We start from the raw sequence: 20,278 nt of genomic DNA, 5'->3' as shown, positions 1-20,278 counted from the left end.
ATGCCTTATGATGGCACAAGGACAAACTGCTAAGGACACATTCTCAGAATGTATCTCTGCTGCTAAGTGACACCTGACTATAAGCCAGGGTATTTCCACTCAGTGGAATACTATGTAGCTATAAAGAAGAAAAAGGTAGTTCTTTCTGTATCAATACAGAATGATCTTCAAGATATAATGTACATCTCAAAAGATGAAGTCAGATAAGAGGCTATGATTTGTATAAAAAAGGGGGACAGGGCCTCCCTGGTGGCACAAGGGGTTAAGACGCAACACTATGAAGCTATCTGCAGCCACTGCAGCACGAATTCGATCCCTGGCCAGGGAGCTACCCACATGGCACAGCAGACCTCTACTGACTTGCCCGCTGCTCCCCTTTGCAGTGTACTTTGGTCAATCTGCCTGTTCTGCTTCCCACTCTGTGTCTGGTGAATCCTCTCACCCGCCCCCGCACTCTGAACTGTACCCTAGCTCTTATATGCATAAATAAATAAATCTTTTTAAAAGCGGGGGAACAGTGTATCGATTTATCTGAATCTACATGTTTATAATGTTTCTTCAAAACACCACCACTTGCATTACAAGGGGAGAAGCTAATCTACTTCTAGTGCATTAACATATTAATAGTATATTCATATAGCTCTTTTTTGCTCCTACACAGATAACTATCTACCTTTTTATGAATAAAAATCTCTCCAAGGTATATAAAGTAAAAAGAAAGAAGAGAAAGAAGCCAAAACAAAAGAATACACATAAAGCTGGTCACAGTGGCTGCTCAGTGGCGAACTGGGTACCGGGAGATGTGTAGGGCGGAGACTTTTTTTTAATCTCTACCCTTTTCCTACTTTCAAAATTTGAAGTGTGTGACTGTATTCATTTCAAAAACAGAACAAAACAAATCTGGTCCCTTAGACTGAGGGATTGACGGTTTTAGAACAAGCAAATTAAATGTGTTCTAGAATATTAAAGCCTTAATGTTCAAAGTTCCCCAAACACAAAAGCTGACAGCTCTGTTGATGGACACTCACCCGTCAACAGTGTTTTACCTTGAGAACCCCAACTCTCAGAGGTCTGTGTGTGTGCAGGGGAGTTAAAGTTTACCATGTTCTAAACACAGGATGTTGGAGTCCCTTCTTAGGCATTTTCTGGCCCAGTGTTGTTACTTTCCCGATAGGAAAAGGGTACCCAGGGAAGGAGAAGGACTTGACCATCCGGACCCCTGAACTTCTTACTCAGGGCTGATGCCGAGTTTCCCTGACACCCCACTCCCCAGGCCAGTGCCCACCCCAGAATAAAGGCCTGTTCTGCTAGAGAGGAGCAGGCAGAAATAAAGGAGAGTCAGAAAACGCTTTGGCAGCTCCTCAAACCATTCAACATATTGTTACCATGTGACCCAGCAATTCCGCTCCCAGGCATGTGCCCAGGAGAAAGGAAAACATATGTCCACATGGAAACTTGTACATGAATGTCATAGCAGCGTTATCTGTGACAGCCAAAGGCAGATGCTGTCTTTTGTCCATCGGCTGCTGAATGAATACACCATTGTGGTCCAGCCACATAATGAAGTTTTGGCCAATCAAAAGGGATGAAGTACTGAGCTAGCTAGTCCACACAAAACCAGACCTGCAAAACATTAACCTAAGCGGAAAGAGCAAGACACACGTAGTGTAGGATTCCATTATATGAAATGTCTCACAGGGCGAGATCTGTAGAGACAGAAAGTAGATTAATAGTCAGCAGGGGCTGGGAGTGGGGTGCATGGGGGATCAGAGGCCAGTGGCTAAGGATTGTACAGTTTCTTTCTGGGATAAAAAAAATGTTCTAAAATTGAATGTAGTGATGGTGGCACAGCTCTGGAAATACCACTGGATTGCATACTTTCAAGGGGTGAATTGTATGGTATGTGAAGTATGTCTCAATAAAGCTATCCAAAAATAGTGAAGAGGGTTAACACTTGATGAGGGTGTAGAAATTAGAAATTTCCAGGCCTAATCTATGGTGGTGGTGGTGTTGATGGGATCCTTTCATTTTCTGCAGTTAGCTGTCAGTTGCAGAACAGGGGTTCCAATCAGGGGCCCAAGTCCCTTTCTACCAGTAAGTCTTCCCTCATCTCAGAGTGGAAGAGTGAGGCCAGAGGGCAAGCTCTCAGCAGCTACTTTGTACAATGTGTCCTTCTGTGTCCCAGTCACAGTGGAATAATCCCACTGGGCCCTGGTATCAAAGTTTCATCCCTCACAAGTGGACCAAAGAGATTCCAGTTACCATTTGGGCTGATCTCTCAAACCAGCGAGGAAGGCGCTGAGATCCGGATGGGGAGAAAAGGTAATGTGAGATAAGTGAGAGGAAGCAAGAAGACAAGAGGAGCAGGGAGGAGGTAAGACACGGAGATTGTCTGCTCTGGATCTGGCTGCTCTTCTGGTTTCTGATCCCTTCCCCAGCCCGTCTGTGCATTCCTGCCCATGCATCTTAGCTTGAGCAGGTTCCTGTTGCCCGCCAGCCTGCCCTAACATGGATGGGGGCTGGGGTGGCATGGGAGGGCATGGCCCAACACTCACAGAAGTCGCTGTGCCTGCGCTGGCGGTGGTAGGTGGAGGAAGAACTCCGCTGCCCTTTGCTGTGGCTGGTGCCTTTGCTGGAGCTTGTTCCATTGGTGGTGTCGCTGGGCGCCCGCACCCGTGCCAGGGCCAGCCCAGGGGCGCCCCGGTCCCCACCCTCCTGAAGGAGGATGACAGATAAGGATCCCCACTCTTATGATCTCTCTGCCCCAGGAGTCCCCCAACCCTGGGTATCACGCATCCCAATATCCCTGGCGCCTTCTGACCTCAGTCTTCCTGCCCAGCAGGAGGTAGGTGGCGGTCACTTCGTTGTATTTCTGGCTGGTCAAGGCCTCTTTGATTTCTTCCCGCGTGTAGCCCATACCCACCATCACCTCTGTGGCCAGGGGATGAAGAAGAGGTTCAGTCTCCCCAAACCCTTCCCTTCTATACCTTTCTGCATGTCCCACAGCAACGCCTGCTCTTTGGTCTGCTGGTCATGCCCTCTTTGGTCAGCAGCGCCCTGATTCTTCCAGAAGAACATTCCCTATCACACAGAACACCTGGCAGACTCCTGCCTGCGACGAGCCCTGGCCTCAGGTCTGGGCCACCAGAGTGCTCCATACCCAAAGCCGCACTGATTGGGTCAGTGTGGGCACATGCCTTTATTCTGACCCATCAGAGCATTCTACCCTTAAGGCCACACTGATGGGTTCAGGGGTAGCCAATGGGCACCAACCTGAAACTTGTAATGAAACATTAGGAAAGTGGTTTCTCTTCCTGAGGGGGTGTCCAGGTCACTAGGCTACGCTGTGCCAGCTTGCCTGGGAAAGCCACCACCACTGAGAAGATTCCCAGTAGCCATCTGGGAGCACCTGGATCCAGCTGTACCTGAAGGCGAACATGCTCTGGTCTTTTTAACTGTGTGACTGACTAACAACATTATTAGGTAAACTCTGAAATTGCTGGTGCTGACAATTTCTGACTTATAAAAATGGCAGCTTCATATGGTTTAACCTATTATTATTACCAGGTATATGAGACCAGAGTGGCTTGGCTTTTCTGTTAGTAGCAACCAAGAACGTCCTGATTAACATAACCAGCTCTGAGGCCCCAGTTTCCTCAGTTATAAAATGGAGGATTACTGGATGGTTTCTAAGGTACTCTTCTAGAGTTTAATGCTTTAAAAGCCAAGGGTTTGAGGATTCCAGGTAGGAGGGATCAGGACGAAAGGGGGTGGTGGGTGACACACATGCCACGGTGTGGGGGGGTTTCCCCAAACAAGCAGATTGCCGATGACTTGTGCCAAAACTCTTCCAGAAGAGATCTGTGATTTTTGTGTCTTAATAAATCACAACTAATACACGTCAGCACCTATGCCTGACGTAAGTGCACTATGTAGACCAACTGAATGGTCCCAACAACCCCATGAAATGGGTTCTATGACTATCCCATTTTGCAGCTGAAGCATGAGTTGCACAGAGAGGGGAAGCCACTTGCCCAGGGTCACACAGCTAGAAAGCAGCAGTGCAGGTGTCACAGCCCAGATTTGTCTGCTCTCCCTCATGGCCTTGCAGGCCTCTCTTGCCAAGTGGGTAGGTGCCGGGAAGCACCTACCCCCGCCTCTGTGGCCCCCTCTCCGCAATCCTCACCTATTCGCTTAGTGTCCCCAAAGTCTTCCTCAGGCTCTGTGTATGGCTTCAGCTCCTCACCCTCATAGCCGATGTTGATCCATTTGTCTTTCATGATTTGCTGCAGGAACAGGGAGCAAGACAGTGAAAGGAGCAAGACGGATGTCAGAAGAAACTGGGAAAAACCCAGCTCCCCACTTCCCAGGAGGGCCCTCGAGTGGGGCTACAGGGCCTGCACCCCACCTCAAGGGCTAACACCCCAGAGCTGAGGGCTGCCTCACAGGCAGCACCTCCTCCCCGCTCCTGCACCCCCCTGCTGGAGCCTCCTGAGGCCACCCTACCTCCTCCGCATCATCTGGGTCCCTGGCACCCTGTAATCATCCTAGGAGCTCATTAGCTAATTACTGGCATGGCGGGGAGTGGGCGAGGCTGCTGGAGGGAGGGGGGCTGGGAGTCTTTTTCTGGGCTGCCTGTCTCCCCCCACCTTCCAGCAGGAGATGGGAGGCAGGACAAGGGAGGGGACAAGGGCAGGGCCAGAAGGCTGAGGCGGGAGGGCGCGGGGCTCACCTCGAGAGTACAGCGTTTAGCTGGGTTCAGCACCAAAAATCTCCGCAGGATGCTCTCACAGTCTGTCGACATGTAGAAAGGGACCCGGTACTTCCCTCTGAGGACTCGCTCCCGCAGCTCCTGGAGGAACAGGGTTACTGGGGGGGGTTCTCCTGCCCCGGCTCCCCACCCATTTTACACACACACACTTTCCTCTTGCCCAACCCCCGAGGGCAACAGGAGCTCCTCATCCCGGCCCTGAGCAGGTCAGCTTCCCCCCACCTAGACGCAGCAATTAAAAAAGAAGTTTTTGAAGCTACATTAACTTTGGCACAGGAGATAGAGGCCTCAGTCCCCTCACCAGGAGCACGACATGCCCCTCACATGCAGGCTGGCGGGGCGAGTGCTGGATCAGAGGCTGAGCTCGTGTCTGCCCAGAGCAGACCTTAGGTTTATGGAGGGAAGAAAGTGGGGCTCCTCCCACACCCCTCGAACCTTCCCATCCTCTCCCAGACGAGCCCCCCTTCTGAAGAGCCAGGCGGTGCTGGCGGCCTCAGAGGAAGCAAGGATGACTGCTGACCTTTGCGTTTTGTAAAGGGTCTTTGATGAGGAGCCTGCCAAGGCCGCAGAAGAGAAAATAAACTGCATGCCCCATGGTGTGGCAGCCCTGGAGAGCCCCTCCATCCTGAATAGAGGCTGAGGGAGCACAGGCGGGGGTGGGGGGTGCCAGGAGCGCCCCACTGGGGCTCTCTCCTGCAAGGGCAGGAAGAGGCCTGCGCCTGGGAGCCTGTGGGCCCGCAGCTGATGCCAAAGGGTCATGAATATTGAAGAATGACGGGCATCGTGTTCAGAGCGCACGCCCCAGACAGGCCGCGTTCTCCGGCTTTACCCATCATCACATCTGTGCTCCTGGTGCCGGAAGGCTGGGGCGAGAGGCCCATTTTTCTGAAGAGGAAACTAAGGCCTAGAGCAGCAAAGTCACTTCTGCTGGGACTGTGCAAAGGCAGAGCCAGGGCTCTAAGCCAGGCGAGAGGGTCTCAGGGCTGCACTGGGAACCCCTAGCAACCCCCCACCCCCGTCTCACGGTGGTGAGAAGTCCTCAGGCCACCAACGCCACCAGGGCGACCTGGCCCCCGAACCGGGTCGGTGAGGCTGAGGGCTTTCTACCCCCAGACTGGCTGGACCTGGGCTCTCATTTTTTTTAGTATTTATTGAAGTAACATTGTCTGAGAGCAACATATAAATTTCAGGCGTGCAACTTAACACACACCTTGATGTCCCCATAGAGAGGTGGGGACAGAGGCCAAGAAGGGCCTTGGATGAGGTCGCTCAGCAAGGAAATGACAGCTGGGGACCTGCCCCAGCGGGCCTGGAGAACCTGGAGGGCAAACCAGGGCAGCAGGAGGTGACAAGGGCCTGGGGGAGGTGAGACGCCAGGCAGCCCTTTGAATTGGCCTCCTGGCTTCATGCGTGGGGCTGGGAGAGCTTATTTTTGTGAGAGGCCACACTGGGCAAGTCTGATCTCAGCATATCTCTGAATAGCTGCTACCAGGATGGCAACGGCCAGACCTCACCGAACAGGGGTCCGGCCGGGCACCCAGGGGTCGGCTCCTCCGCCAAGACCACGGTGAAGGTGGGGCTCCCTCCTCCTCAAGGCTTGGGTCTCGGCTCTGAGGGCCCAGCCCCACGGACTTCTCCGGCCTCTAGGCCACAGGGAGCAGGACTGAGCTCCTGTGGCACCATTCCCCCCCTGAACCCGAGGAAAGGCGGACGACCCAGAACAAGGGAGGGCCTGCAAGGTAACTGGCCCGAACTCGCCAGCCAGGCCTCGTCGGGAAGAGGGGAAGGCCGACGCCCATTCTGGGTGAAAGGAGACTAAAGAGACCGGGCAACTGCCGCTGAAATCTGAGTACGGGCCGTGGGTTAGAGGCCAGGGCCTCATCCATGCTGTTTCCCAAGCGCAAAGCCATGGACGAAATGCCCAGTCCCCGGAGACGCTTGCCGACCGGAGCCTTTAGGGACAGAGGGACGCGGCGTACGCAACTAACTCCCAACGTCCTGACGGCAATGACGACGAAGCGTGTACAGACAGACACGCAGTTGCGGCAAAGGCTAGCAGCTGGGGCTGCTGGGAAGGGAACCGCCAGCTCTTCGAGTCTTGTGACCTTCTGGAGGCGGCCATCATTGCAGCATAGAAGTTCAAAGGGAAAAAAACACGCGTAGCCCACCCTGCATTTCCCAGGTCCCTCTGGGGCTGCTCCCCCGTCACACTGGCCAGTTTCTGACAGAACCGACGCTGCGTTCCTTATTTTGCTTTCTGCCTGGCTCTGTGCTGGAACGTGCGTCTGCGAGGGCCGGAGTTTTCCTGTCTGAAGCGTACAGCTCAGGAGGGCTCCGTCTCATCTCACCCCTGGGTTGTGCGAGCACCAGCACAATCGCTTTTAGATTAACTCTCGTCACTCCAAGAGAGCCTGAACAGAGCCCCACCCTCAGGGCCTCCTCGAATCAGCCGTCTTGATGGCGCTGCCTGTTCTAGACCGTCACAGAAATGGGATCCTATGTGAGTGGCCTTTGGTGACTGTTTTCTCACTCGGTGTGTTTATGAGGCTCGCAGCGTGCGTGAGGGCAGGGCCTCTTTTTCCTCTTTTGTTCACGCAAAGCCTAAAATGGGCGAACCCATCAACAGTGGGCAACAACCACAGTCACGCATCCTCAATGGAGGCGGTCTGGGAGCAGCCACACGTCTTTTGAGGGGGGCCCACCATCACGCAAACCTGGATGGACGGCCTCCTAGACACCTGCGCTGGAGGGTGCAGCCTCCAGGGGCCACTATCATAGGGGCATGTGATTGGGTGATGCCAAGTACGTACTGAGTGAGCGAAGGAGTCAGGGCCTGAACCCAAGGCTGCCAGACACAAGGCTTGTGCCCATTGGGCCCCGCCCTGTCATGTGACCTCAGGCCAACCCCGTCCCTCTGCAGAAGAGGTGGTGGAGGGGAGAGTAGGGGGCCAACTGTGGGGGCTGGGGAGAAGACCCCAGGAGAGTAACACCCCCGCCTGGCAGTCCCACCCAGCCCCGCCCAGCACCTTGAGGTTGTGCCCATCGAAGGGCAGGGAGCCGCTGACGAGGGTGTACAGGATGACGCCGAGGCTCCAGATGTCCACCTCCGGCCCGTCGTACTTCTTGCCCTGGAACAGTTCCGGGGCAGCGTACGGGGGACTCCCGCAGAACGTGTCCAGCTTCGAGCCCAGCGTGAACTCGTTGCTGAAGCCGAAGTCGGCAATCTTGATGTTGGCCTCGGCATCCAGTAGGAGGTTCTCGGCCTGCGAGGGAAGAAGCGGGCAGAGGGTAGGACTCGCGGCCAAGGCCCTAGCGGACCTGTGCAGCTGACGGGAGCACAGGCTCTGAGGCCCACCAGGACGGCAGCTTGCCCCTTCCCTTCTGCGTGACCTTGGCAGTGACGTCACTTAAATGAGTTACCAAAGAGGCTTAGAACAAGAGTTCACGCCCAGGAAGGGCGATCCGTCGTCGCTCTCACCCCCAACGTGGGCTGCAGAGCTGAGGGTCCTCAGCAATCTCTCACCCTCTCTGAACTTGTTGACCAAGCAGAAAACAACAAAGAACTGACCAGTCAAGACCCGTAAGGATGAAAACAATCCTTTTCGCTAGTACTTACTGTGCATGTCGGCACGAGGACTTGGTGGGCTGATTCATGTGAGTGGTTGCACAATGTGGGGTTGAGAGGAAAGACCCTGGGGGGATCCCCAGCAACACCACTCACTTGCTATGTGACTGTGGATGGGTTTCCAGACACCTCTGTGCCTCAGTCTCCCCGTGTGTGCACCTAGGCCATGGGGGAAGGCGCACGGCGCCTGCCATGGCACCTGGGATGTTGTTAGCACTCAAGTCACACATTATTGGTATCAGGTTTTGCCTACTTTAATTTTTTAGCGCCCTAACTGGCTTTGCCAAGTGATTCATGAATTGGGCAGCACCCCATCAGCAAGCACAAAGAGGAAGTCTGCTGTTTCCGCGTGAAACCGCCATGTCACAGGCGAGGAAACTGAGGCTGGAGAGGCCCCCCTCCCTTGCGCAAAGCAAGAAAGAGGCAGTGCTGGAACCCAAAAGGCTGCCTTCTCCACGGTCTCGCAAGAAAGGAGCCTCCTGTGTCCTTCTTCCAGCTTTTTCACGACAAATCAAGGCGTGGATCCACCCTTCAAAACACTGCCTCCCCTTCCTCACAGTCTCCCTACACCCTGGCTTATTTCTCTCTGAGGCACTGGAGGCTCTAGGAGGTTCTATAGGCCAGCCCCAAGCTCAGCCTCAAGTCTGGGTCCAAGGGCCACAAACCAAAACTCCCTTTGTCCTTTCCAGCACCTTCCACCAGGGGGCGAGCCTCTCCATGTTACTCTTCATGCTAAAATGGATAAAATAGAACCTCTAAGGTGCCGGCTTGGGGAAGGGTGTGTGCCCGTCAGGGGAGTTCAGGGGGAGTGTTCAGAACCCTCCACAGCAATTGACCAGTGGAGTTCTATATTGTTTTAAATCTAAGAATTCCAAAAGATTTGAAATTAAAAACAGTGAAACCTGGTTTATTGCTATAGGTCTCCTAAGAAGCAGTTACTTAACACAAGGACATAGCAAGTGGCACATAGTAGGTGCTCAAGAAATGGCAATGAGGACAACTGGATCGAATCAGGTGGATGTTTTTCTCTCATCTGAGATGAGAACTCCTTCGATGTGCGGCTCTCTCTGGGTGTGAGATGTGGAAAGGGGCCCTGGGGGACCTAGAGTTGCTGGCTGGGGGTGCCCCACGAGCTCCAACAGGTAGTGTGGGAGACAGTCTCTCCCCTACCTGCCACTCACCTCTGGGGTTCTCTCTCCAAGGTCCTTGTCTAGTTCTAAGATGCCTGTGACTCTAAGACCTATGAGACAGCGCAGCTCTGAGGCTCTAATATCTCATTTCTTGAAGATTCCTGAATGTTTGAAAGTTTGAGAGATGCCAAAGCTCTGGAGGCTGGGAGAGGACTGACTCTTCATGTGCTCCTGAGCCCTTGTCAAGCATGCTTGGACAGCCAGGTGTTCTAGAAACTCTGTTGCGTTCCCTGTGGTTCCCAACTCCTCCTACCCCCACCCCCTCCCAATTGCTCCCCCATCTGGAGGCCTGCTTTGGCTACAAAAGTTGGGGGAAAAAAATCAAGGGAACCTGGATGCCAAGAAAAGAGCTCGGGGAAGAAAGGGAGGAACGTGGTGGAGGGTACAGGGAAACCACGATGTGGGGGACTATGGTTCAGCTGCAGAGTGCACAGCAGGGTGGGGGCTCACCTTCAGGTCTCTGTGCACAATGTTTTTCTGGTGACAATAGTGTACAGCCGATACAATCTAGGGGGATGGAAGGGAAAGTCAGTTACTTGTGGCCCCCAAATCCTTCACCCTTTGGCAGAGACCCTGTGAACCCACTCACAACTGATCCCCCAGATGCCAGGCCTCCCACTCCAAGTTGGTCACAGCAGGAAATACCACAGGATCTGCAGAGACACATGCCCTCCCGGACACCGGACGTCAGGACACACACAGCAGGGACATCAGAACCAAGACGCCCCCACCCCGACTTCCACACCTGCAAACACATCAGAGCACACCATATACCCTAGGCGGATGGTGCCCCAATGTACCAGGGCTTAAGCACCCCACACTCAGCACAGCTGGAGAGTCCCAGATGGACACGCTCAATGGGAACCCTTCACCTAAGCAGAGCCTCACACCCAGCACCTCATGCCTGCTTGTCTTTTTAGCCTCGAACCTGCCACCCTCACACCTATACCTTCAAACACAGGCACCCTCATCCCTGGGCACCCTCACCCTGAACACCCTCACACCTGGGCACCTTCACACCTGCACCCTCACACTTGAACACCCTCACCCCTGGGGACCCTCACACCTGCACCTTCATAACTGGGCACCCTTACACCTACAACTTCATACATGGACACCTTCACCCCTGGACACCTTCACACCTGGGCACCCTCACCCCTAGACAACTTCACACCTGGGCACCCTCACCCCTGGACACCTTCACACCTGGGCACCCTCACCCCTGGACACCTTCACACCTGGGCACCCTCACCCCTGGACACCTTCACACCTGGGCACCCTCACCCTGGACACCTTCACACCTGGGCACCCTCACCCTGGACACCCTCACCCCTGGACACCCCTCACATCTATATTCCTCCTCTCACCCACATACCTGGGCACCCTCACACCCATATTCCTCCTGTAACCTACAGTACTTGGGTCCCCACACACCTGGACCCCCGCACTGCCACATCCCCGATGTCCACACATGGTACAAACTTGCCTCCCAACTTACATCCCCACCTCTGGGTCCCCTCATTGCTTCACCCAGGTTGCCACACGCTTTCACCCATACATCGACACACCTGAATACCTAGGCACCCACACCTATTTCCCATACACCTTCTAATCTGCACTCCTACACCAGCACACCTGCAGCTGCAGGTCCTCTCAGCCGCCTCCTACAAACGGGCACACCCTGGCACCCACACCTGACAGCTGGACATTCTCACACCTGGGCATCTGCACACCTGCATGCCCAACTCTCCAGTGACTTCAGTCCGGAACACCCCAGACTGACCCCCACCTCGCAAAGCCCAGTGTCCAGAGACAGAGGCGCCCCTCCCAGACTTGCCCACAGTCTTGACCCTGACCTGTCGAAACTTGGCTCGCGCTTCCTTCTCCTTCATGCGGCCATGTGACACGAGGTAGTCAAACACTTCTCCTGCAGGGCAGAGGCCGAGCGGGGGTCAGGGTGAGATGCCAGGGGCCAAGGGCACAGGGTGGGGCGGGGCGGGGCGGGGTCCTCACCGGCACTTGCATATTCCATCACCAGGTACAGCGTCTTCTCGGTCTCGATCACCTCAAAGAGCTTCACTGCAATGGTGGGAGGCGGTGGTTGGGGGTTTACACAGGAAGAGACCCCCCACCTACCCAGAGTCTGGAACTATGTGGCTGTACCGACCCTAACACCCCTCACTTGAGAACACTCTATGGCTCCCTCCCGAAGGCAAGATTTCCCAAACCCCTCAAGCCCAGTTTACCACCTTTTCCACTTTCTCACAAAAATGGCCAGGGATTTGGATCTGTTTTCTTCGCCTCTGTGTCTCCAGCGTCTAGCATGTATCAGCCATTCGACGTGCACTTACTGAGTAAGTGAACTACCCGATGAATAAATAAGGGCTTCACATCCGGACCAGGCTAAATTCCGCTTCTCTTGGTCAAGACCCTCCTCTCTTCCCCTCTGCCTTAGCGAGCGTGACAAAGATGATAAACGCTGCTCCTGCCCAGGCCCCATCACCAGGCTCTGCATTATTCTGCACCCACAATCTTACCCAATCCTCACAAGGCCCTTGAGGCAGGCCCTCTTATCACCCCTGTCCCAGAGAAGATTGAGGTTCAGAGAGGTTCAGTGACTTGCCCAGGGTCACACAGCAAGTGAGCAGCGAAGCGGCTCTGAGAAAACAGGCCTCTCTAACTATCATAACCACTAGTTCTCCTGCCCATCTCTCCCCACCCCTTCCCAAGTGCTGTGGCTGGTACCCCCACGCTCACGCCCTTCCTCTCCTCACCGATGTTGGGGTGGTTTAGGCCCTTCATGATACGAACTTCTCGGAATAGCTAGAAGGAAGAGAAAGATGAGGGTTGGTGGTTTCCAGGACCCTCTTCCCAGCCACAGTCCCACCCTGGTCCTCTCCCTGGGCATTACCTTCTGGAGGCTGCTGGGATTTAGTTGGGTTTTGTCGATGATCTTGATAGCAACCTACAAGTGGAAGAAGGAAGAGGGAAAAGGTCAAGGTACCACAGGCTCTGGAGCTGGGAAAGGTGCCCTGATTCAGATCACCCTCGGATGGCCATCCTTTGCCTCCCCTCTGTCCCCCACCCCCACTCTGGGCGATTCCTAGTGGACTGCAGGTGCGGGCCTCAGGACCTTTGAACGTGCTGTTTCCATGTGTCCAGCACTTTTCCCTATTGTACAGTAGGGCCTGGGTGGGGCTGCACCAGGACCTGTGTGTGAGGGTCACTGAGACTTTGAAGGGAGCCCTTTGCGATCTCAGATTAATTATCCATAGCTGAACTATGGGAAATAAATAATAATTGTAGGTAACATTTACCAGCTGGACATATGTGCAATATATCACAGTCTGTGTGCTTTACACATGAGAACTCTTTAAAACCTCTTAACAACCCTGTAAATGTTAGGGTTAACCTCATTTTATAAATGTTTTCTGGAAACTGAGACATAGAGCCATTTGGCCAAGGTTATGTGGCCAATAAGTTTGTGGGCTGGGATTTGAACTCATGCAGCTTGATTAAAAGAAAATGTGCATGTGCATGTGCACATACACACAATTTTTAAAAAAATGATGTATGTATTTATGCATACAAGAACTGGGGTGTAGGCCAGAGGTGTAGGGTAGGGGTGGTAGGTGTGAGGATTCACCAGAGACAGAGTGGGGAGCAGAAAAGGCGGATCCACTGAAATACTCTGCTGAAGGGAGCTGCACGCGAGGCAGGAGAGGTCCTCCGCACCGAGTGGGTTGTTCCTGGCCAGGCAGGGATCGAATTTGTGCTTCAGTGGCCGGTGACAGTCTGATAGTGCTGTCTTAAACCCCTGAGCAGGGAGGCCCCCCACACACGATTTTGAAAGAACTTTCATCGTGGAAAATCAGAATGTTACTGAATTCTCTTTATATACTCTTTAGCCTGTAGTTCGGTAATTTTTCCCCCCTAATTTCAATTTCACCTTGGTGTTAAAATTGAGTTTTACCCCAATGATAAACTAGTGGACTGCACATGTGGGTCTCAGGACCTTTGCATATGCTGTTTCCACATGTCCACCACTATCCCCTGTTGTACAGTAGGGCCTTGAGTTTATCATGAGTGAGGGGCTTTCAAAAGGTCTTCGTCTAGGGCCTCCCCGGTGGCACAGCGGTTGAGCGCTGGGCTGTGAAGCTGCCCGCAGCCTCTGCAGTGCTGGTTCAATCCCCGGGCGCCAGCAAGGGTCCCACATGGCGCACAGACCTCTCCTGCCGCGCCCGCTGCTCCCCTCAGCAGTATACTTCGGTCCTTCTGCCTGTTCTGCTCCCCGCTCTGGCTCTGGTGAATTCTCTCACCCTCCCGCGCTTCTGACTGTACCCCAGTGCTTGTATAAATAAATAAATAACTCTTTAAAAACAAAAAAACCCAAAAGGTCTTCATCTAGACCTAGGTCTACAGCTTCACCAAGGGGCTGGGGGACCCCTCATTCACCAACCTCCTTGTCCACCCTCCCTCTTCAATTCTTCCACTAGGAGGCTTTGTTTGCTTAGAAGCTGGTCCTCTCAAACCCCCCCAGAATCATGTCCAAGATCCACATAAGGGCTGACGTGTTCTTTGTGGGGGAGAGGGACCCTTCCCTTCCCTCATATTCTCACAAATGGGTTTTTAATTCTGTCAAGCACTTTTTATGCCAGTATTGAGACGATCATATGGTTTCTCTCCTTGAATCTGCAAATGTGGCGAAGAACATGAATAAATTGTCAATTTGAAAAGAACTGTGCATTCCCGGGACAAACCCCGCTTTGTCATCCCGCAGCTTCCTTTAACTGACTTGCCAGAGTCTATTTGCTAATATTGTGTGGAAGATTTCTGCATCAGCGCTCACTACGGTCAAGTTCTTGAGTCACACTAGCCCATCATTTCGCTTTGGGTCTGGTTTTGCTCTCATCTCTGAACTCGCACTTGTCATGAGCTGGGCAGGGAACCTCCTTTCTTTAGTCTCTGGAGGTGTTGGCATAACAGTGGAATGTGTGGCCAGGATTTGCCCATAAAAACCACTGGGGCCAGGCATCTTTGGCGTGTGGTGTAGACGGCGTGAGGGCAGGGAGCCCGGCAGGGGCCATCTCGCCAGTCAATCTAGGTTATGAGGTCTTTTTGCAACAGTGTCGCAATAATCCTTAGTATGTCCCCAGAGGTGGGGAGAGCAAGGAACAGTCTGTTCTCACCTCACGGTCACCGGAAGGTTTGGTGGACCCAAAGTCTATCATGCATCGAGAGGCGGCCCAGGTTGAGACACAAAGCCCCGGGAATTCCTCTTAGGAATACCTCGCGTGGCTCCACCTGTTACCTGAGATTTCCGACCATTTCAGGGTTGCCTGAAATTGGTTCTCTCCTCCCAACTAGCGCTGTTCCGGAAAAATCCAAGCCGCTGTGACCTGCCCCGGAGAAAGTCAGGGACTTACCTGAGGTCACACAGCACAGTGAGGGCCAAGCCTAGCCTCTCCCCACCTCCCAGAATGCACCTGCTGCTGGATCCTGTCCCAGCCGCAGCCCACCCCGCCCTTGCTCACCTCCCGGCCCGTGAGGATGTGCCGGGCCAGCTTGACTTTGGCGAAGTTGCCCTTCCCGATGGTCCTCAGCAGGCGGTAGTTACCCACGTGGGGCTGCTCCTCGGGACAGGAGGCGATGGAGTTCCGGCAGCGGGCACCCAGGGAGCGGCTGGACCAGGAAGGCCCTTTGTCCGAGGAGCGGCCACTGCCCAAGGTGCCATGCTAAGGGGAGACGGAGCGTGAGCAGTGGGGAGCGCTGGGCCAGGCCCACCTGAGGGCACTGTGGGCAGGGTGGGTAGCTCTGGCCACGGTCAGCGGCCCCAGGCCAGGGAGAGGCTGCGATTGGGCTCCCATCTCTCTAATAAAGAGACACTCTGGGCGCCCTATCCCCAATCAGCCTCTTCTTCAGCCCACCCCAGCTTCCTCTTCTAATGACTATACCTCCACTGGCGCCCCAACAGTTATTCCAAATACTGCAGCCCCCACCCCCAGTCGCTGTTGACCTCGATCTGGACCCCAGCAAACAGCCTCCGGGGGCAACACCTGGACCCTCGTGGCTCCCAACATTCTGTTTCCTCCATCATTGTCCCCGCGCTGCCCCCGAGCCCTATTCCAAACCCAGACGCCGATGCCGTCCTCCTGGGGTGCCCCCCCTTGAGCCCATCCCAGTCTCTTTGCCCCCAAACCTGCAGCCAACGGTCTGTCCCGTGGCCCTGACATTGTTTCCTGCCTTCTGTGGGAAACACTGTTGCCTGAGCACAACCCCCCACACCCAGGAGACACTGGAGACGCCACCCCCAGCTCCCACGCCTTCGGCCCTACTGTCCTCCACGTTCCTGCCACCCTGTCCCTGCTGGGCCTCTCTCCCCCGAAGGTCACCTGCCCGCTCCTGACGCCCTGCCCTGGTTGTCAGCCGCGGGGACAGGGCCTCCCTTTCAGGGCCGGGGCCCAGGGTGCTGCAGGTGACAAAGGGAGTCATGGGCTCCGGCCAAGTCAGCTCTGCTCAGACCCTGCGAGCCAATCCCGGGGCTCTTCCCAGGGCTGGGGGTGGGGAGCGAGGGGACAGAGGGAGCTGTGGAAGAGAGGAGGCGGGTGGGTAACGAGGAGGGCCCAGATGTGCACCTGGCAGGGGACCTGCCAGGCCGCTGAACCTCATGATGTTCTATCAGCCCCAATTCATAGGAAGGGAAACTGAGGCCCAAAGCCTCCATTTTGGGGTCTGGAGCTAAACCCAGATCCTTGACCCCAGAGCTGATGCTCTTCCCCGTCTCTGCCCCATCCTGCCCCACACTGTGTGAAGCGGGCTCACCCCGGGTCCCGCCTGCGAGGGGCCTCATGGACACTGAGTTCCCACCAGAGTCCGTCGCGCCGGAACCCTCACGTTCCAGAGAGGAAACCGAGGCTGGGAGGAAGGAGTTGGCGGGTCAAGGTCACACATTCACTCACAAGGGTGGACAGAGAACTGCCGCCGCGGGGGCCCTACCCATGCGCCTGCTGCCCACCGTGCCCTCACCCTGGCCGCCCACGGAGGCCCAGTGATGGCGGCGACCCCAAGGCCAAGGCAGGCCAGGTACCTCACCCAAGGTCACAGGGCAGTGGAGGGAGTCTAACCTGGGTCTGCTGCCTCCCGCAGCCCAGGGCCTTCCCGCAACCCAGGGCCGCTCACTACTCCAGGCTTCCCCCCAGGGGACCGCAGGGAGGTGGACATGCTGGCTGATAAGGCCTCTGACCCCCACCGAGATGAGGGCTTGGAAAAGAATCCCCATCAGGTGGCACCAGAGGAGCCAACTGGGGGTGGGTTGGCACCCCACCGAAGGCTGCAGGCTGAGGGACCCCTGCAAGGGGCAGCGGGTGGCAAAGCCCCCAGGGGCCGGGGGCGGGAGCTAAAATTGGCCAGCACCACCAGCTGGCCCAGCTCCCTCCCGCCCGCCCGCCCGCCCGACTGGCTGGCGCCCCAACACCAGGCCTGTTGTTAGGGAACTTCCAGAGAGGCTGGACGGAAGGGGGTCTGGAACTTGGGCTGGGGGAATGCGACTCCACAAGGCCACCATGATAGCATCCAGGCGGAAGGGACTGCAACCTCTAACTCCAGAGGGAGAGCTGTCCCTCCAAAATAGTGTTGGGAGGCGAGAGACAGGGATGGCCTGGAGTCCCCAACCAAGCACAAATCTGAACAAAAGGAGGATGAAGTCCTTGCATGCACTCCACTTTACAGATGAGGAAACCAAGGCTCAGAAAGGTGAGGTCACTCGCCTGAGGTCACACAGCTTGGGAGAGGCAGAAACTAGATCTGAACCCAAGTTTATCTGAATAATCAAAGGAATAATAACAGTGACACCAGCAGCTAACACGCCTGGCCCCGTGTATGCATCTGACTCACACCAGCTCCTCGCTCCTTAAAACATCCCTAACAGGGAGGCGCGATCATCAAACTCAGAGAGAGATAAAGAAACTGAGGCTCCCAGCAGGGAGTGGATCTGCAAGCTCCAGCAACAACTAATGACAGACAGCCCTGGGCTGGGAACCCAGGCCGGCTGACTCACAGCCAGTGTGCGGGCACTTCCTGGGTGCCAGGCTTCACCAGCACGGTCTCCAGTAAACCTCTGGGGGACTCAGAGGTAATCGCCCCCATTTCCCAGGGCAGGAAACTGAGGCTTGTAAAGGGAGAACCAGAAGTCTGACGAGAATCAAATGGGCCGGCAGAGCCAGGATCTGAACCCAGGCTGGGGGCTCCCTGGCACTTCCTATAATAACTGGAAGGTGTCACCAGAGACCCAGTTAGCCTGGCTTTAGTATGATGGGCAGTGGCTGGGTTGGGGATAGGGTGGGCATCTCCATGTAGGAGGGTTCTACAGGGTGAAGGGCTGGAGATGCAGCTTCCCTGCGGGGATCTAAGGTAGGGGTGGGGTAGGGGAGGGACCCAGTGGAAGGTCTCGAGGGGAAGGGGCCGGGATCCCAGCTGTGGAGGAGTCTGGCGCTGGCTGCCCATGGTAGTGGTAGGATCTTTAGAAGCGCTGAGAGTAAGCAGAGCAAGGGAAATGAGGGGATCGCTGAAACTGTTCTGGGCTGTGGTGTCAGAGTGGGGAGGGGTAGCTGGCAATACCCATGGGTTAGTAGAAGTCAGGGGCCAGGGGTGCTGGGCAAGGGGTCTGGTCTTGAGGAAATGCTTAGATGTCACAGGAGAGGGTTTCTAGCACAATCCTGGGAACCAGAAAGAAGCCTGGGGCCTGTAACACCTAGAAGGAGTTTCCCAGGGAATAAAGGCTGGGCCTTGTGGGGGTTAAGAGGCCTAGGAACTTGGGGAGAAGCCATCCAGCAGACAGTCCCCAGGAGAAAAGGGTTAGACCAGAGCTTTTGAGTGCAGAAGTCCTCTGGAAGAAGGATCTGGAGCCAGCCCTTGTGAGCTGGGAGGTCGGCTGAAGCTGAGGAGGGGGTTTCCCAGAGAGGCCAGATTACCCTCCCCCTGAAAAGAAAAAGGGAGGTCTTGGAACAGGAGAAGGGATGGGGATCTGGAGAGCTAGAAGAAATGATGTCCTGTGAGGAGGGGCCTGGCCAAGGTGGGGATCCAGAGGCTGGGGGCTTGGGGAGGGGGGCTGCCTGAGCTGGGCATAAGGGAGCCTAAGGCCTGGAGTCAGAATGGTCCAGGGCCTAGAAAACGGAGACTGGCCTGGGGCCCTGGAAGTTGGAAGCCAAGACTTAGGGGAGAGGAAGCGACCAGAGAGGGTCCCCCTGCAGCATGTGGGGGAGGGCTGGGAATCCAGGGGCAGGACTGCCTAGAAGATGGGGACCAAGGCCTGGGAGTGCAGAGACCTTGAACAAGCCCGAAAGGGCTCTGGGCCCAGGAAAGGTGGAAACTGGCTCCGGTGGGGGGTGCCCACAGGGGCTGGGAGGATCCCTGAGGCTGGGAGGGCTGGGAATGAGAGGAGGGGGCCTTTGGGGAGCCTGGCACCCGGAGCCGGACGGAGAAGGCCGAAGCCAGAGGCAGGACGGGGCCGGGCCTTCCTGGGCGAGGGCCAGGGCCGGGCCTCGGGGTCAGAAGCCCAGCAGAGCGGGAGGGGGCCGTTGTGGGATGCGGCGGGCCGAGAAGGGCAGGGGCTCGGCACCCGCCGGGGAAGGGAGGGCGCCGGCCGGCGGGGAGGGGGCTTCCTGGAGGGAGCGACCGGCGGACGCGGTCCGCCGAGGGCCGAGGGGGTCCCGAGAGAGGGGCGCCCCGGGGTCGGGCTGCGCCGAGGCGTGGGGGAGGGTCGGCGGGCCCGGGGCCGGGCGGGGGGCGGGCGGGGCGAGCGGCCCAGGCCGGGGGGCGGCGCGGGGCTCGCGCGCGGGGTCGCAGCCGGCGCCGGGTTGGCGGCCGGACCCGGCCGGAGCTCCCCAGGGGCCGGGCCCCACTCACCGTGTCCGAGTTCCGATCGTTGCCCGGGGCCAGCGCCGTCCGCGAAGACATTTTCTCGGGGCCCCGGGGACGCGGCGGCCGGGTGGGGGGGGCGGGGTTCCCGGGGTCCCCTCGCTCCCCCTCCCCCCCGCCGGCCTGGGGCCGCGAGCTGAAAAGCGGGGCGCCGTGGACGCCGGGGTTCGCGCCGCGGGAGCGGGGCCGGGCGGGGAGGGCGGGCGCGCCGCGGTCCTAGTGGCCCCGCGCGGCGCGGGCCCGGGGCTCCATGGGGGGGCGGGCGGCGGCGGCGGGCGGGGGCCGGGGAGGGGGCGCGGAGCCGGCCGGGGCGGCGGCGGAGGGAGGCGGCGGGGGGACCGGGAGGAAGGGACGTCAGGGGGTGGGGCGCGGGGGCGGGGCAGGGGGAGGCCCCGCCCCCCGCCGCCGGCCCTTAAAGGCGCAGGTCCGGGCGCGCCGGGGGCTCCGGGGGCGGAGGCAGGTCCGGGCGCGCCGTCGGGTGCAAGTTCCCACAGGCGAGGGGCGACTCACCGGAAAGGAGAAGCGAGAGAAACGCCGCGGCAGGGTGCCAGGGACGCAGAGGGAGCCACTGAGAGGCGCAGGGACAGGGAGCCGCCGACAGAGCAGAGCGAGACGGGGAGACACAAAGGATGGAGTCAGGGCCAGGGCGGGCGCAGGCCGGGGGAGCAGACGGGCCGGGAGCCGGGAGAGGGGCCGGGGAGACAAAGCGGGAGAAGCGGAGGGAGAGACGCACAAAGAGACAAAGTGAGGGAGACCGAGAGCAAAGAGTCAGTGACA

At 56.8% G+C, this 20,278-nt stretch overlaps 1 protein-coding gene across 3 annotated transcripts in view; it reads right to left on the bottom strand.

The window, feature by feature from the left end:
• Positions 1-19,850, bottom strand: part of MARK4 (microtubule affinity regulating kinase 4) — a 29,522-nt gene extending 9,672 nt beyond the window's left edge. For 2 of the 3 annotated variants that reach the window (XM_037516779.2, XM_037516778.2), the window contains exons 1-12: positions 19,490-19,850; positions 15,121-15,321; positions 12,498-12,551; positions 12,361-12,409; positions 11,600-11,665; positions 11,443-11,513; positions 10,037-10,093; positions 7,798-8,034; positions 4,733-4,852; positions 4,187-4,286; positions 2,822-2,931; positions 2,556-2,715 (exon numbers count right to left, since the gene is read on the bottom strand). In XM_037516779.2, coding sequence (XP_037372676.1) covers positions 2,556-2,715; positions 2,822-2,931; positions 4,187-4,286; positions 4,733-4,852; positions 7,798-8,034; positions 10,037-10,093; positions 11,443-11,513; positions 11,600-11,665; positions 12,361-12,409; positions 12,498-12,551; positions 15,121-15,321; positions 19,490-19,540 — 1,276 coding nt within the window. In that variant the 5' untranslated portion in view covers positions 19,541-19,850. Of the gene's footprint in view, positions 1-2,555; positions 2,716-2,821; positions 2,932-4,186; positions 4,287-4,732; positions 4,853-7,797; positions 8,035-10,036; positions 10,094-11,442; positions 11,514-11,599; positions 11,666-12,360; positions 12,410-12,497; positions 12,552-14,897; positions 14,986-15,120; positions 15,322-19,489 lie in introns of those variants that run through there. The other variant, XM_037516780.2, reaches the window with a different exon arrangement.
• Between the last annotated feature and the right edge of the window lie 428 nt (positions 19,851-20,278).

The sequence above is a fragment of the Talpa occidentalis genome, unplaced genomic scaffold, assembly GCF_014898055.3.
Source record: "Talpa occidentalis isolate TD23 unplaced genomic scaffold, MPIMG_talOcc4v2.1 talOcc4.17, whole genome shotgun sequence".
NCBI lineage: Eukaryota > Metazoa > Chordata > Mammalia > Eulipotyphla > Talpidae > Talpa > Talpa occidentalis.
Note: the sequence above shows the minus strand (reverse complement) of the source record. Positions and strands in the feature narration are given on the sequence as shown.